Below are 18,155 nucleotides of genomic sequence, written 5' to 3'. Positions count from 1 at the left end.
CCCCCCGCCAGCCTTCTAACCAAGTCGGGGGACAGTGGGAAAGGTGCGGCGCCTCTCCCGCTGTCCCCCGAGTTTGTGGGGCTGGCGGTGGGGCTCTCCTGAAGCCTGGAGTCGGTGCGCACCGACCCCTCTCGCTCTCCAGGCTTCAGCGAAAGCCTGCATTCGCCCCATAGGGCGAAAAATACGGTAAATCCCAAGTGTCTGTTGTTATCAGGCAGAGAAGCAGTTTTATTTTTCTAGAAAAAGAAGTGCCAGAAATCACCATGAACACCTCCCTAGTTCTTTTAGAATGGCAATGGTGCCCACCTGAGAGTTGTTGAAACTGAGTTCTGGTAAGTTCCAACTGGAAAAAAGGCTTGCAGAGAAGTCCTTTTTTAAAAAATAAACACACACCCCCCCCCAAACAAACAAACACCTGAATATAAAAAAATAAGGCAGGAAAGGTCCTCTTTACCTAAACTGCTCCAATGCCTGGGGGAAGGGAGAAAATGTAGTCAATGGTGGGTGGATGTGCTGCCGAAGCCTCTCCAGCAGCCCCAAATACCTGAGCACTATGTTTCCACTTCTGCATTCACATTAAAAAAAGAGTTTTCTATAAAAGTGAACAAGGTGCTGTGGCTACAGCTTAGGAGAAGCTTCACTGAAAAAAGTGTTAGTTATACTGCAGTTGGGTATAAGAATTAAAAACTTTATATGTAAATCAAGTAAACCCCCGAGATAGCTTGATGAACACTAATTTACTTCAGAAATTTGAATGAGAACCTATTCTTATGATCATGTCAATACTTTTAGTACAAATATGAAATCAGTCATTTTACTTACTGCAAACTCCTCTGGAGTTACTTTCAATACGTCAAACACAACTGCATCATAGCTTTTATGGGCATAATCTGAACTCCGTCCTTCCAGAGAGTCAGAACTGCTGCTGCCCTATGGAAAGGGATGGAAGGAATAGATTTACATGAAACCAGAAATTTGCCAGTCAGCTAATTAATGATTGCGTTCACAAAGAAAAAAGCAAAGCTGAGCCTTATGCCAGTTTACTTTTTACTAACTCGGGTTTCTATCCAATTCTCCCCTCTGCTTATTAAACAAAAGCTATTCAAGTTGGTGCTCATATTGGCTATTGCAAGAAAAGAGATGTGCAGCTATAAGATTAGAAAGAGCTTTCAATATAAAGTTTGGTATATATATCAGTAGGGTTTTCCCCAGCAATGGATCTTGTAAAGCCTCTATTCTTAGACATTTCAAAAGCTTTGAATTGGTGAACCAAAAAGTAACAACATTTGCCTGCTCTAATTAATCACTGTATTCCTTTCCAAGCTAAGAACAAAATACAGTGATACCTTGGTTCTCGAACTTAATCTGTTCCGGGAGTCCATTTGACTCCTGAAATGGTTTGAAAACCAAGGGTGGCTTCTGATTGGCTTCTGATTTTCCTGCACTCAAGCAGAAGCCGCATCGGACATTTGGCTCCCAAAAAATGTTTGCAAACTGGAACACTTACTTCTGGGTTTGCAGCGATTGGAAGCCAATTTGTTTGACAACTAAGCCATTCGAGAACCAAAGTACCACTGAAACACTATTGAAGCTGCATTTCCTTGCTTTGTGAAACTAGGAAAGTGGCAGAGATATCCCAGTACTAATTCCTACCAATTTATCTTTAAGGCTAGAAAAAAGTGAATACAGTCATGAAGAGGCTGGGCTACTTTTAGAACTCTCTAGGAAAATAATAATAATAATAATAATAATAATAATAATAATAATAATAATAATAATAATAATAATAATAATGGTATTTGCACCCTGCCCATCTGACAGTTTTGCCCCAGCCACTCTGGCAGCTTCTAACAAAATAAAAACACAGCTAATTGTCAAACATTAAAACTTCCCAATACATCTACTTTCAGATGTCTTCGGAATGTTGTGCAGTTGTATATCTGTTTGACATCTGATGGGAGGGTGTTCTATAAGGTGGGTGCCACTACCAAGAAGGCCCTCTGCTTGGTTTCCTGTAACTTCACTTCTCACAGTGAGGGAACTACCAGAAGACCCTTGGAGGTGGACCTCAGTGTCCAGACTGAATGATGGGGGTGGACACACTCCTTCAGGTATACAGGGTTGAAGCCATTTAGGATCTTTAAACATCAGCACCAACACTTTGAATTGTGCTTGGAATGTACTGCAAACCAATGTTGATCCTTTAGGATCAGTATTATATGGCCCCAGCAGCTGCTCCCAGTCACCAGTCTAGCAGCCACATTCTGGATTAGTTGTAGTCTCAAATTCACCTTGTGGTAGCCCCATGTACAGTGCATTTCAGTAGTCAAAGCAGAGCATATACCACTCTGGTGAGACAGTGTGCAGGCAGGTAAAGTCTCAGTTAGTAAACAGCTGCCCTGGACACAGAATTAAACTGCACCTCCCTGGACAGCTGTGAGTCCAAAATGACCCCCAGGCTACGGACCTGGTCCTTGAGGGGAACAGTTACCACCCCAGTCAGGACCAGGGAGTCCCCCACACCTAGTCGCTTACTGTCCCCCAGAAACTTAAAGTAGCAGTTCCCACACAGTGCTACAAAGCACTTGGTGCTCTGCGAAGAAATTTGAAGTAAAATAAATGTAAAATCAGCCAAAAATGCACATATGTGCCTTTGGCATAAGGACAACGAAAGTGTTCCATGGCAAATTTATCTTCTGAAAAGTGCTGGGAACGCTGACTTAAAGAGTTAAAGGGTTGGGCTAAGCAGCCTGCCATTAACCATGAGGAGAATAACACAAGAGTTCTTCTGGATCAGACCAAAGGCCCATCTAGTCCAGCATCCTATTCTTACAATAGCCAATCAGATGCGTAAGAGGAGGCCACAAACAGGGCTTGGGTGCAATAGCACTCTTCACAGAAAATGAATTTCTGACTTCAAAAGTGGAGGTAGAACATGACTGATAGTCACTGATAGCCATATCCTCAATGACTTTGTCTAATCGTCTTTAAAGCCATCCAAGTACGGGACCACCATTATATCTTGGGGGAGTGAATGACATAATTTCACTTTGTAAAGAAGAACATTCTTTTATCTGTCCTGGATCTTCAAGAATCCAGCTTCATTGGATGGCCCCAGGTTCTAGTATTATGACAAAGGGAGAGAAAATGTCTTCGTCTTCACTTTCTTCACACCATGCAAAATCTTCTATCCCCCATCATGTTCCCCCTGACTTTTGTTTTTTCAAAACTAGAAATCCCCAAATGCTGTGGCAGTACATGGGCAGGCAGGCAGTGATGGCAGCAAGAAGAGGAAGTGACTAATTGGGCATACACCTATATCTGCAAATATTTGTGACATAATCTAAGTATGGGCAGAACTAGATATTGGGGTATATGACCAAAGTCTTTTGGTTACTGGACACATTTTAGAAAATCCTAAGCAAATATACTAAGCTGTAAGTCCCATTGAACTCAGAACCTACTTCTGAGTAAACATGCTTATGAAGACATAGTAAGTTGTGAAAACTAAATAAAATGGAAGGAGGCTACTGTTTTTAATAAATACGGGAATTCACACAGATCATTCTCTGTTACATTAAACAGAAAACACTCTATTTAGTCTGAGGTTTCCCTTCAGATTCCCAGAAATATAACTGTTCACCAGTATGCTATTCAAAACCATGCAGGAAGACTGTGGCAAAATCAGAATTATATCTTAGATCTGTCAAATATGAACTTAGACCCTTAATTACTAAGGAACCTTTTCAAATTTCAAGAGTTTCTAATGGACATTACAGATTTACTGTAACTTCTCAGTGTAATGTTTATAGAAGATGCATTCTCACCTTCCACTCAAAAAGTATAAAACCCAGCTAGGAGTTAGGTTCTTACAATTTTGGGACATGGTATAAATCCTAACCACAAGATGCCAGTCTTCATTTCTCATCCATTTCCAATGTTTTCAACTCAGTGACTATTTTTCAGCATGATAATACTAAATTATTGAAATGAACTGCATAGTTCTGTTGTCTATTTTTTCATGTAAGTTGCTGGTTTAAATCCACTGTAAATTCCAGTAACTCTGTACAGCTTTTCCACAGAAAGCTGAAGTAAACAGAACTCAACAAAATGCATTTTTTCATAATCTTGTATTATTATTTCCAGCCTTCCAAGGCTTGGAGATCTCATGAAAAACATGCAAAAAGACATACTCTATGGAGTCGAGTGCACAATAGAGTTAAATTTACCTCTGCAATATCCCCAAAACTGGGTCTTTCTGATTCACAGCACTTTAGAATCTCAGGGGGAAGGAGGTCATAGCTGCTAATACGTGACTGTTTCAGTTCTACAGACATTTCACATATTCATTTACCACTTTCCCCTTCCTTCTGTGTATGGAATCCCTTCCAAGTATGGGATCACATGGAAAAACATTAACATGGATACAGAAGGCATTTCCACACTATATGCATGCAGATTGCCTTTTCCCATTCAATAAACAAAGCAGATTCACATTCTAAATGGAGAACAGGTGTGGACCTGCTGTGTCCATTAAAATGAACCAGGTGGAAAAGTGCCACATGTCACACATGTATCAGAGCTCCTAGACATCAGAGCTTATTAGACATTGTTGGATCAGGAAACAGAGTGCAAGTTGGGTGCTAAGACTCACCAATCATCTGCACTGTGTACCCTGAAAGCCTTGCCCTTGGAGAACAGCATCACTAGGCTACAGAAGTAGCTGATTCCAGGGGCAAGAGTATTTGGGGAACTGTTGTAACAGCAGGTGACATCCAAATGGGATCTTCCCTTTTGGGAACCAACAAAGCGTGGGGCCACTTTCTGATTAAGTCTCCAGTAAGAGGATAAACTGGGTGCTTTCATGAGTGATGAGGGGCTGGTAGGAATGAGTGAATAGGGTTGCTGTTGTTGTTTTCGCTTATTTGTTTTTGTTATCATGTTATGTATTTTGTGTTTTTATGTTGTAAACCACACTGTGATCTTTGGATGAAGGACAGTACATAAATTTAATAAATAATAATTTTGCTAATATAAGCATTTTAATGCATACGTTACCTAAGTATACACATTTTTGTACAAATTACTTGACTGAAGAACGGCACTGCAAATTTCAGAGAAGTGTGGACTTTGAAGAGTGGCTGTGTTTCAGTTTATATACTGTTCAGAAAGGCAAATTAGGTAGGTTTGTCTTTAAAAGAGAACTGAATCAAATGTCTTCCCCATCCCTGAGTTGAGATCTTAGTTTGTTCCCCATTTGGCCTCTCCTTAACCTACAGGTCCAATCACCCCTGCCCATTAGCCACGTTGGCTGCAGCTGTTCAATTTACATAATCTGTAAAATACATACAAGTATGATACTAGGCAAGACAAACTAATGGCAGAAAGTCTTAGAGAGATGCCAAAATAAACAACAATTAAATTAAAACATACAAATGGTAACAGAATACCAAATGTGTACCTCTGGTGTGGCGGAGGTCACTGTCACGTTGGCCATGAGGCCATTCCTTTTATACATACTCTTCTTTAGGATGCACGAAATTTCAGCTCAGCCACCGCTGGTGACACAAGAGGATGGAGAACTGCTGCAAGAAAAATACATTTTATGAGAAACTGATTTAAAAGAGGCCACCAGTGAGGAGCACAAGATCATTATTGAGGGGACACAAAGATTATTTACAAAGTGTACCATATATCAAGTGAGAGGACACCTGCTTCTTTATGTTCCAATTCAACCCTCAATACTGGCTGAGCAAGCTCTTCAGCCTTCATGTTTGTATTAAAGGACATTGAGGGAGGCTTGGTCAACTAGTAAACACTCCTCTTGGTAGATGCTGAATGCCCAAACATTTCCTGGGAGCAGTATATTACCTTTTTCTTTGGGAAGTTTGGGTTAAAACTGGTATTGTGGTATTTTCATTAACTCTGGGTAATATCCAATGTTACTCAGAATAGATCCATTGAAATTAATGGACTTAGGTCCACTGATTTAAATGGCTCCACCCCAAGTATGAGAATGAGGTATCATCCTCTGTATTTTCGATATTGGTTGATATCAGAACATACTCTGCCTTTGGGGAAGGAAAGGGGAATTAAAAATAAATAAATCACAATTGCATACATAAGAAATGTACACTTAGTTCTCAATGAAATATATGAACTCAAAGTTGTGTGAACTCACAAGCAACACTTACCATCATACAATATTCTGGAAAGGCAAAACAAATACAAGGATGATGTGAGTACATCTTGCTCCTGAAGAAAACCAAATTGATTAACAGTCCCACTTACAGAACAAGATGTATTCCCTATAAATCATTTGTTAGGAAGTATTTGACCGAGTTTTACTGCGCACACATGCGCAGAAGTGGTCCTCAGGTTGCGGAAACCTCAGGATCCGACCGGACCTCCGAAATGGACCCCTTATGCAACCAGAGGTACCACTGTATGTTCCTGGACATGGAATTTGACCTCCAAAAGGAAAAAAGTGGGGAAAGGAAAACCCAGGAAAAACACTCTCTGATTTGTCCAGTCATTTCCCCTACCTCCATCCCTTCAATATATATATACAGGCTAGATGTAAGTTTTTAATCACTTGTCCCATAAATATTACTAATTTTTAGCAGGGTGTATTCATAGTGTTAATATGATGCCCACTAGCTGTTAGCTTTTGAAACAGAGTTGATGGTCTTCAGAGACATAAAGGTAGCTTCCTATGATCATATAGCCCACTCAGGAGAAGGGGGACTGCCAACTAAATTCCAAGTCTCTTGGCCTGGGAACTTCTGTCTAGAGCTGGCTGCAGGAAGAGGAACAAAGGAACCACATTGATATATCTGGTCTATGGGGCTCATGTGCTTTTGAGTGACAGGTTGTTAGGCCCAATCACAGGATGCAGGATGGGCAAGTACTTCAGGGAAGTGAAGGGCTTAACACTTGTGGGAAGTTAGGAGACGGGGAGTCAGAGTGTCCACTACTGTTGAAGTTGTCCAACCTCACTGGCAGGCAGCAATCTTTCATCAGCCTGGGTACAGGAGGAGAGACAAGATGAAGGACTACAGAACTTGGGCATCTTAAAAGGGACAGACAAGGGCAAGGCAGAACACAATGCATTCTTAGGCTTAGTTACAGTAGGGTATGGAGCTAGATAACTGTCCCAAAGGCTTCATGGGAAATGTGGGTGTTGGAGAGTAATGACATCATGCAGGTGATCTGGGAGGCAGTTCCAGACATAAAGGGCAGTAAGGGGGAAGAAGATCTGAGGCAGCAGACAGCCTTCGGATGGCTGAATGTGGCCAAGCAAGAAAAGCTAAGCGCAGATACAGAGATGTATTAGGGTGCAATCACCAGTGTGTTTTTTCGGGGGGGGGGTGCAGGGGTGCACATATCCCTAAACATTTTGTGAATCTAAGTTTCGCTTCATTGAGGAGCAGTATTTCAGTATGAGTAGGAAAATGAGAGTAGCTTTAAATTTCTTTTAGAAAAAAAGCACTGGCAATAACTTTTCAGAAGTGGGCAAGGACATGATAGCCTTTGTTATATTATCATTATTATTACATATCCCTATATATGAAATGGCTGCTGAAAATGAGCCAGTGAGGTTAGAAGAACTTAAAAATATGGTTTTCATATCAGAAACACTAAATATTCCCTTTCCTCTCTTCTGTCCACCTCCTGACTGCATTTTTGGTGAGTGTAGGCTCAAATAATGTTCTCATGAAAGCAAAAGAAAATTCCATATGTGACCTTGTATCAAATCCAGCTTAAGTTCTGGCTTTCAATGATACAAGTAAACCAATTAAATGATACAAGGAAGCATCATGGAAAACTTAATGAGAGCACCAGTTCTAAAAGAACCAATATAACTTTCCCCAATACTAAGCAGTTGTTTCAAAGAAAGAGTTCAACTTGAGGAGCTTCATACAAAATAAACAGGAAAATAAACATGCTCCAAAAATGTGTATGCCTGTTCTAAAATGCATACAATACAAATGACTAAAATGTGCCATTTTAAATGGGACTTACCAGACACTATGTAATTAGCAGATCTTTTTTTGAGCCAAACTGCTGAAATAACCCCTTTCAGTCTTGGGGTTGGTTTCTCTGGCACAAAAAAAGTAGCAAAGGTGTTGTTATGATAGAAAGATTCATGGTAAGGAGAAAGTAGCAACAGAGTGCTTTTTCTTCCTCTTTTTTAATATGATAAAGCTAAAGAGTCAGTCTTCATATAGGGAAGGCATACACAAACTCCAGCACTCCAGATGTTTGGGACTAAATTCCCATCATCCCTAGCTAACAGGACCAGTGGTCAGGGATTATGGGAATTGTAGTCCCAAACATCTGGAGGGCCGGAGTTTGCCTATGCCTGATATAGGGCATAGTTGTGGAATTTGCTTTGATGTAGTGATGGTTACAACCTGAAGGACTTTAAAAGAGATTTAGACAAATTCATGGAAGATAAAGCTAGCAATGGCTACTAACTACAATGGCTTTGACCCACACCTCCACTGTCTGGGGCAGCATGCCTCTGATACCTATTGCTGGGAATCACAACTGGGGAGAAGTGGTGTTGCACTCAGGTCCTACTTATGGGCTTTCCATAGTTGAGGATATTTAAATGATAACTCATTTATTAAATGCAACATATTCAACCATGAATTCCAGTTGGAAAAATCAGGCACACTTATATTAAGTATGGATCTTAAGTATGTAGGATCTGACCTGTATAGTTAATATAGAGTAAGGGAAAGAAGACAACTGAGTAACTCCCAGGTTTTCAACCAGTGTGCCGTAGCACCCTGGGCTGACTTGGGCTGGATCTATACCGATTACAAAAAAAATATAGAAAAAAATGCTATAAAAGCTCTCAATGCAAAATCCCATTAGCAATGGATCACTGCTCTACAGCATCATCTGGTGTCACATGTTTATAACGCAGTTATAATGATATAATTGACGTGTGTAACTGAGTCCTTTAATGATTATCAGGGGCACCATAAGCAGCAATGGGCACCATCCTTCATTCCTTCCTTCCCTCCTCTGATGAAAAAAATGGCTTCCATAAAGCTGGAAACTCCCTACTCAAACAGACAAATGAGACGAGCATCTTTACTTTTCCATATATGACTGTGCTATGTGACGCCAGTCACTCTCAAAAGAGTGCTGCCCAAGTGTGCACTTCTCTAGCCCATCTCTATGATCCCAGCTTCTGAGGGGGGACATGAGGGGAGCCTGCAAGAGGGAGAGGAGGGAGAAGAGAGGAGGGAAGCAGATGGTTCATGGGGCCAGTATGGTGAGTGTGAGGCAATAGTTGAACCTGACAAGGCAACTTCTTCTTGCCTGGGCTGTGGCCAGTGTAAGTCCTACTTGGCAGGAGACCCACTGGAAGATAGTGAGGCAATTGTGACCCATAGAACCCAGTGGGTTCTACTCTTGAGCAGAACTTTGTTGGGCGAAGCCCATCCTCATTGGGTTGCAGGCAGTGTTGAGTCCTGCTTGAGAGGAAACCCATTGAAATAGGTTGGTAATAGATGGGAAATAAACTGTAATAGTAATAATAATAATAACAATAATAATAGTATCCAAGAGGAGATCTACTGAAATTGATGGGTGTGGCTGACTCAAGGATCACTGGCCTCCAATGGGTCTTCCCTGAGTAGGATAAAACCAATTTATATTGGGTTGTAGCAAGTGTTAATCTCACTCAGTGTAGGCCCATTGAAATTGATGGTTATAATTGGCAGTGTCATTGTTCTCCAGTAAACCAGTCAGGGGTTAGAACTTAGCAAGACAGAGCTCCTCAGCAACCTTCAAAAACAAGGAAGGAACGTGTCCTGGTGACATGTGCAGTGGCCCAGAAAGGAACTCCCACTTAAGTGGGGATTCCCCTGTATCACACAGGGGAGTCGCAAAAAGAATGTAAAGGGAGCAGTGGACTCAAGGGAACCACAGATTCAAAAAGGCTGAAAATGCCTGCAATAACTTGTTTGTTGAAACTTTGAATTTATGCCTCAATAGCTCAATTGGTTAGAGCACGGAGTTGATAACGCAAAGGTTGCAGATTTGATCGCTATATGGGACAGCTGCATATTCCTGCATGGCAGGGGGTTGGACTAGATGATCCTCAGGGTTCCTTCCAACTCTAGAATTTTTTGGTTCCATGATTTGTTATATATTGGAGAAAGAATCCATGAAAATGTACATATTGTACTAAGAGACACTCTTAGATAGATAGCATTGTTTTGATTCTCAATTTATTCTCAATTAGATAAATGGAAAAAATACTGTAGGTTATACTGTAAAGGTAAAGGATCCCTGACAGTTAAGTCCAGTTGCAAATGACTCTGGGGTTGCAGCACTCATCCCCTCTATAGGCTGAGGGAGCCAGCGTTTGTCCGCAGACAGCTTCTGGGTCATGTGGCCATCATGACTAAGCCGCTTTTGGCGAACCAGAGCAGTGCATGGAAATGCTGTTTACCTTCCCACCAGAGCAGTACCTATTTATCTACAGTGGTACCTCGGGTTAAGTACTTAATTTGTTCTGAAGGTCCATTCTTAACCTGAAACTGTTCTTAACCTGAAGCACCACTTTAGCTAATGGGGCCTCCTCCTGCTGCTGCGCTGCCGGAGCACGATTTCTGTTCTCATCCTGAAGCAAAGTTATTAACCCGAGGTAATATTTCTGGGTTAGTGGATTCTGTAACCTGAAGCCTATGTAACCTGAAGCATATGTAACCCGAGGTACCACTGTACTTGCACTTGACGTGTTTTCAAACTGCTAGGTTGGCAGGAGCTGGGACCGAGCAACGGGAGCTCACCCTGTTGAACCACCAACCTTCTGACCGGCAAGCCCAAGGCTCAGTGGTTTAGACCACAGCGCTACCCATGTCCCAGGTTATACTGTATTTACTTGAATATAATGTGCCATCAAATTTAATGTGCACCCCAATTTTCAAGACCTTGAAACCAAAAAAGTCTTTGATGGCAAATGTAAATGTGCCATCAAATCTAATGTGCACCGTAATTTCCATGATGTAATTTGGCCAAAAAAGGTGTGAAATACAATCAAGTAAATATGGTACAGTATATTGTTGTTGAGATATAATTAGTTGTTGACCAATAAGAATATAAGGTCTCATGTTTATGAAAATGTATTTTAATATATGGTCGAATATATTCCCAATGTAGTGCCTAATGACAAACATATTTTCAACAGAAGGCTACTCATTCTTCTACACATTTATTTGTTATTGAAAATTTCATAGCTCTTTATACAAAAGCAGTATCAGAAACCCTAAAGCTTTCAAAAATAATTTTCAAATCAAAACAATTATAGTTTACATTTAAATTTGATGGCCCTGACAAACAAATGGTTCTTCATACATTTGTCACATTTTAAAAAAACTAGACTTGCCATGTACTACAAAAACAGAATCCTAAAATCTTATCTTGTTCAGCAGTGCCATCTAGTGAATAAAAAATAGAAATGCTAGAACTCAGAATTTGGAAAACCAGTGGTAGCATAATCCACACTGCAATGAATGAGTTCCGAGACCAATAGTAACAGCATCCATTCATGGATCAGCAAAAATATAGGAGTGCCTAGCACTGGTCTCCAATTTCAATGCCTGCACAATCAATTTTAGTAATTCTCTGTTGGCTTCAAGTTTGTGATTGGGGGAAACATCAGGAAACCTTTTCCCTATGACAGCAGTCCATTGATATATAAGAAGGATATCTGGGGAACAAAGTCAACATTTGTACTGCTATCCTTTTCTTGTATAAAATTGGTGGTGCACGGGATGAGGGCCAAACAACTGAGTCTGAGTTCTAGTAAGACTGAAGTACTATAGGTGAGCTGTTCCCAAGCCCAGATAACTGGCCAATTGCTTGCTTTGTACAAGGTCATACTCCCCTTTCATAGTCTAAGGGGGCTGCTGGATCCATTCTGTCACTAGAGCCCCATGAGACCTTTTCTCTCATGAGGAGATATGTTCTGGACTATATAGGAACCTGGGCTTTTAGTGTGACAGCACCTACCCTTTGGAACTCCCTCCCATTACTATTAGACAGGTTCTGTCTCTATTGTCTTTTCAGTGCCAACTGAACACCACCCTTTCCCAACAAGCCTTTTTAGAAGAAATTTTTACCCCAGTCTTTATTTGTAGTGGACTTGAAATGGTTTTAAAATGCTTTTATTGTTACATCAGTTCAGGATGTTTCGTGGGAAGCAATTCATATAAGGTAGCAAATTGGCTTCCAATAGATTCTGAAAGTCCCTCATTTGATACTTCCAATGTACCAAGCATGAAAAGCCTTTTGTTAGAAACTAACAGAACATAAAAAACATGCATTTCCCTATGTTTGCTATGTTCAAATCTCATACATTATTCAGATTCTCATCCTGCAAACATATTTCAAGCCTCAATAGCTTTAGTTCAATATGACATTCTAAAAATGCCTCTGTACTATGCTGCCACTCTTCTACAAATCAGTTTCCTCTTCAGTGATAAAATGAAAGCAGATTAACTTACCCATTATGTATTTTCCTTTCCAGTTTTAAGTACCAATAGTCAAACACAAATGAAGTCTTGCAGCACATCTTTCAGAATGGACATTTCTGGAAAGGGAAAATAATAATAAAAATATTATATATAATGGCAATAATACTATTTTATATTTATGCTTTATTTTATGAAAACAATTTTGGGCAGAAATGTATCTGTGGAAAATGGATATATAAATAGACTAGGCTTAGACCATAGGGTTTTCTTGAACAAGACAAAACCTTCCTATTTGTTCCTCAACAGTCAAGCAACTTATGACTTTTATGTATCCCGTTCGGCAAGTATGGAATATAATTAAATCAAACTGTTCAGAGTAAAACCTTTTTATCTGATGCTGCCTTCAATATGTGAGTTCCTCCGGGCTCAATTTTATCCCCTGTGCTATTTAATATCTACATGAAACTGCTGAGTGGGTAATCCCAAGTTATGGAGTACATTGTCAGTAATATGCTGATGACACACAGCTCTACTTCTCCTTTACATCTGCAGATGAGACAGTGGATGTGCTAGACCGTTGTCTTGCCTTGGTAATGGACTGGATGAAAGCCAAGAAACTGAAGCTTAATCCAAATAAGACTGAGGCACTGTTAGTAAGTGGCTCCCTAGACCAGATGGGTGGGAGATTGTTTGCTCTTGATGCTGTTACACTTCCTCTGAAGGATGGGGTATGTAGCTTGGGAGTACTCCTGGATACTTTGCTGTTGCTTGAGGCTCAGGTGGTCTTGATGGTGCAGACAGCCTTCCATCCGCTTCGGCTGGTGACCCAGCTGCGCACCTATCTGGATAGGGATAGCCAAACTTCTGTTGTCTATGCTCTGGTAACTTCCAGGTTGGATTACTGCAACACATTATATGTGGGGCTGCTTTTGAAGATGATTTGTGCAGAAACCATCAAAGAGGCATGATGGTTTGAGCATATGACACCAATCCTGGTCTGACTGCACTGACTGCCAATTAACTTCCAGGCCCAGTTCAAAGTGCTGGCTTTGATTCTTAAAGCCTCAATATGTCAACAACCACCTCTCCCCATATGAACCAACCTGGACTCTGCAATCATTATTGGAGGCCCTTCTTCGTGTGCCTCCTCCACGGGAGATCCGGAGGGTGGCAACACCAGAATAAGCCTTTTTATGCAGTGGCTCCCCATACGCAGAATGCTCTCCCCAGGTAGGTTGGTCTGGTCCCTTCATTATACATCTTTTTATACTTTTTTAGTTATGATTGTCATTTATAACAAATATTTCAAATATTTCCTTTCCAACCAGGCCTTTGGGTGATTAATATTCTACTGCCTCTGAAATGTGTTTCTGGGGTGGTGGTGGTGATTGTTTTGTTTTTGTTCTAACAAAACATCCTTCTTTGGATGAAGGGTGGTATATAATTTTAATAAATAATAAAATAATAAAAATAAATGACTGGGTATATAACATATAGAGCAGTGGCTCCCAATTAGCCAAGTACTGGGGACCCCCTATTTTTCAAAAGCCAAGCCATGGATCCTCTACTTTTGAAAATATTTATATCTCAGTGTGAATGCTGCCACCATACCCTCCCACATCTCCTAGTGCAAAACTGGGGTGTGTGTCTTCCAGGTCACGCTCATGAGAGCATAATGCCCAAAGATGGGATGTCCCAGGCAGTTGACAGGTATGTGTCATGGACCCCCTAGGTGGGTTATGTGGATCCCGACCACCAATTTGGAAACACTGATATAGCGAGGTGCCTTCTCATTACCAAATGCACCATATGGTTATTTATTAACCAGAGTGAATCCCCCCACCAGACAACCCACTTCCTGAAAAAATAATTTACATGGGATGAAGAAAAATTAATTTTCAAGGAACATTTTAAAATCATGTGAATAGATAATGGCTGCTGTACAAACTTGTGCTTTGTTTTTACAATGTGAACTAGATAATCAAATTTCATCATCCAGGACATAAGGTAACACAATTTGCTGCCTTTTCAACTTGCAACTAAAAGGAGGAAGTCACAGACGAAGGCTTTCTGAACTAACCCACTGGAGCACAAATAGATATGTTATGCCTAATCTTACAATATACTCAATATACAGCTTTTAAACCACTCTTCCAACAATATTGCAAACTGTAAACATTTGATGCTTCGGATGCTACAAATCATCTGCAGCAGATGAGATTTTGATCACCTGCAACTGCTTTCCTGCAATACTTTTATGATCTATTTTAAAACTGTATTTTCAGACTGGAAGAACCTCAGTCACCCATTGTCCAAGCTCCCTAAATATATGATTTTGGTACCTAGGAATTAGAAAACTGTACTTGAAGTGTTCAAGTTTTCCCCTCATACTCAGAAGCTTTTATGCACACCGTATGTTTTACACATATGTACACAAAACATAACTGGCCTGCATTTCTCACTTAACTAAAAGGAAATGAAACTGTAAAACTGAACCACTGAAAAGTTTTTGCAGTCCTTACCCCCATTTATTAACCTTGCCTTCCTTTATCTGATTAACCGCAATCCACATTTATTTCTACAAAACTTTCAAGCCACAACCATTTGAACTGCGTTTTTAAATGCATGAAAAATTAATACTGTATCAACTGGGGGGGGGGGGTGTCCTCCAAAGTCAGTGTTACTTCTAGGATGAGACTACCAGATTCAATCAGGAGTCCTCATAGCCCAGATGGCTTTCAAATGCCCGTGGAAACAAAAGGCTGTGTTGACAGATGAAACTCCAGGTGTCCACTATTATGGGGGGGGGGGTAGGCAAGGGAATTTTGCCTACTCCCTCACCCCTGCGGCAATCTCATTGATCCCTTAACTCCAATGGTGGTGAGAGATTGTTTGACCTTGCTGCAGCTTTCTCCTTGGGGACACAAATGTTTTAATTTATTATGTTGGGCAGCTGGAAACTCAGAGAAGTTGGCTGACAAAGAGCTTTGCAATGAGGACTGGCAAGTAGCCTTGCCCTCACCACCCACCCTTCCTGCTTGCTACCCTTCAACTCCTCAGCCAGGGACAGAAGGAGGAAAAGATCATCACTATGAGACTAGAAAGGTGGCAACAGCAGCACAGAGGGAGAAGAGCTGAATGGCAAGAGGGGATCCTAGGAGGTAAGTCCTTTTTGGGTCCCTTAAGAATGGCAGGGTTCTGTCCAAAGATAAATGGTACAACCCTATGGAGAGGAGCATGGGTGTATCCAGGATTTTTGTTAGGGGGGCAGGCCTTTTGTTGGGGGGGAGGGCAGAACCTCAGTTAGCTATGTATTTTTATTGCTTTTTATTGATGGGGGCAGCTGCCTCTCTCTGCCCCCCCCCAGCTATGCCAATGAAGAGGGGGATGCCTGGTGTTCAGACACATCTCTATGGCTACCATAATTTATTAATCTTAACTATGTTTGTAACATTTGTAACAAAGTTCTCTAAAAGGCCTACAGTAAATGATTGCACCCCTTCATGGATCACTGCCTTGTCGTGGCGAAGGGGCTTGAATAACTCCAAGAAGCAATGAGCTATGCTGTGGAGGGGCACCCAAGACAGACAGGTCACAGCCAAGAGTTTAGACTAAATGTGATCCACCTGGAGAGGGAATTGGCAAACCACTCCAGTATTTTGCCAAGAAAACTCCATGGACATAAAAAAAGGAGCAGCTTTGAGAAGAAAGTGAGTTTCCAAAGCATGCCCTGGTTCATGGGGTCACGGAGAGTCAAACACAACTAAGACGACTAAACAACAACAACAAATAATTGCACACTGGCAACTGGGATAAAGCCAGGTGCACATCTACAGCAGCACTGACGTGTGTGTGTGTGTGTGTGTGTGTGTGTGTGTGTGTATTATATTATTTTTAATTGATTGCTGCTTTTCCTGGGTATAATTACTATGTAAGGCTAGGAGGGAACAAGGAAGTGCTACTAGCTCTTAGGCTAGACATAGCCTCCATAACATTAGCATCTATCCCTGCTTCCAGCCTCAACACAACATAGCCAAATTGTCCCCTCACCCAGCCTGCAGTGGTGTTTGTGTACAGTGGGGAGGTTTGCACAACAGAAGGAAACATCTCATTGTACTTCCCTGCTTTTTCCTCAGCAGTGATGTGACTGCATATGACTCTCACAGTGACAAGAGGCCATATCCTCAAAAGATCCACTTAGAGTAGACTTACTGAAATGAATGTATCTAAGTTCGTAATGTCTCTCAATTTCGCTGGGTCTCCTCTGAGTAGAACAGTGGCTACTGCCCAAGCAACCTCTCCCCTTTTATGAGAGCAAATAAAAGGCCAGAATCTTGCAAGATCTCTGGATCTTTTGAGGTTTCGATCTGCAGGACATACATACTGCACACAAGCAAACTGTTCTGTCGGAGCTGAGTGGATGGTACAGGCCACTTTCCCCTGGATTTGGTCTACCTCATGTTATAATCAGTTGCTTTTTTTTGAGGGCCAGGAGGCATTTTTTTTAATGTCATCTGAATTAGTTGGGGAAAGGCATGTTTTTCACCTTCCTTGTGGTATCCTCTAACTATAATATTGTACTCTTTCTGATTAACCTGTAAGATCTTAGATAACAGACCATTTCCCCGCACACTGAAGTTTTTGTCAACTTTTTATTTGATCTGAGTTGACTATGGAAGTGTGGTCATTTTACTGTGAGACTGTTCTCCATCTCCTTATTGCCAGCTACAATAAGGTAACATAAAGAATAAGATGTAATCAGCAGTAGAAGGGGTGATATGGGTGACCTCTCCTGAATTTTCTTTACAAATTTCAATACAATAGGTGTCACCACTCAATATAATTAGCATGCTTCAAGATGAGAATGCAGTAAGAAAGCTTCATATCACTTTCAATAATCAGGGTAAAAATAAAATCACCATTGACTTGGCAATATGCAAATAAATGGTCACAATTAGCTGGCTTACACAGCAGTGAAAACCAAACTATGTATACTGCAATTGGTACATGATCCTATCAAAAATGCTTCTGACACCCAGTTCATTTGGGTATTTCATCTGTATATGGACAGCTGGATTAAAAATAATAATCACCCACTTTATTCCCTTCACCTAAGTTCCTAAAAGCCATGCTGTGATAACTGTGGAAATGAAGATTTTCAACATGGATTGGCCTACTGGGTTAACTGGTTATGTACCTTCCTGTGAGTATTTGCGAGTATCTCATTCACCTATATTTGTGAGTATCTCATTCACCTATAAGTCCCGAGCTAATATATTGCTGATTGTACACTATATTTCTCTATATCGGGGTAGTCAACCTTTTTATACCTACCACCCACTAATGCATCTTTCTTGATGGTAAAATTTCCTTTCCGCCCACCAGTGCTCAATGGAAGAAGGATTCAGCTTGTGCCGTAGAACCCCCTACTGCCCACCTAGAATCATGAAACGCCCACTAGTGGGCGGTAGGGACCAGGTTGACAACCCCTGCTCTATATACATATTTCTGGTTTCAAACTGCACCTGCATATGATATAAGAAAATGTGCCCTAAAATGAGCTGCCAGAATCAGTTTGTCTTCTTCAGAGACCATGGCCAAACCACAGTTTGGAAGTCCTAACTGGGCAGCCACTTATACACTGCCAAAAAA

General features: G+C 41.0%; 1 protein-coding gene across 9 annotated transcripts in view; it reads right to left on the bottom strand.

Moving 5' to 3' along the window:
- The window catches only part of RALGPS1 (Ral GEF with PH domain and SH3 binding motif 1), a 232,575-nt gene that overhangs the window by 181,909 nt on the left and 32,511 nt on the right, over positions 1–18,155 (bottom strand). For 7 of the 9 annotated variants that reach the window (XM_081847635.1, XM_081847627.1, XM_081847632.1 and 4 more), the window contains exons 2-4: positions 12,534–12,619; positions 5,462–5,585; positions 823–930 (exon numbers count right to left, since the gene is read on the bottom strand). In XM_081847635.1, the coding sequence (XP_081703761.1) occupies positions 823–930; positions 5,462–5,518 (165 nt within the window). In that variant the 5' untranslated portion in view covers positions 5,519–5,585; positions 12,534–12,619. The remainder of the gene's footprint in view (positions 1–822; positions 931–5,461; positions 5,586–12,533; positions 12,620–18,155) is intronic. The other 2 variants (XM_081847630.1, XM_081847631.1) reach the window with 1 other exon arrangement.

Source organism: Podarcis erhardii (assembly GCF_964252035.2).
Source record: "Podarcis erhardii genome assembly, chromosome: Z".
Taxonomy (NCBI): Eukaryota; Metazoa; Chordata; class Lepidosauria; order Squamata; family Lacertidae; genus Podarcis; species Podarcis erhardii.
The sequence above is the reverse complement of the archived record's forward strand: the minus strand, read 5'-3'. Positions and strand labels throughout refer to the sequence as shown.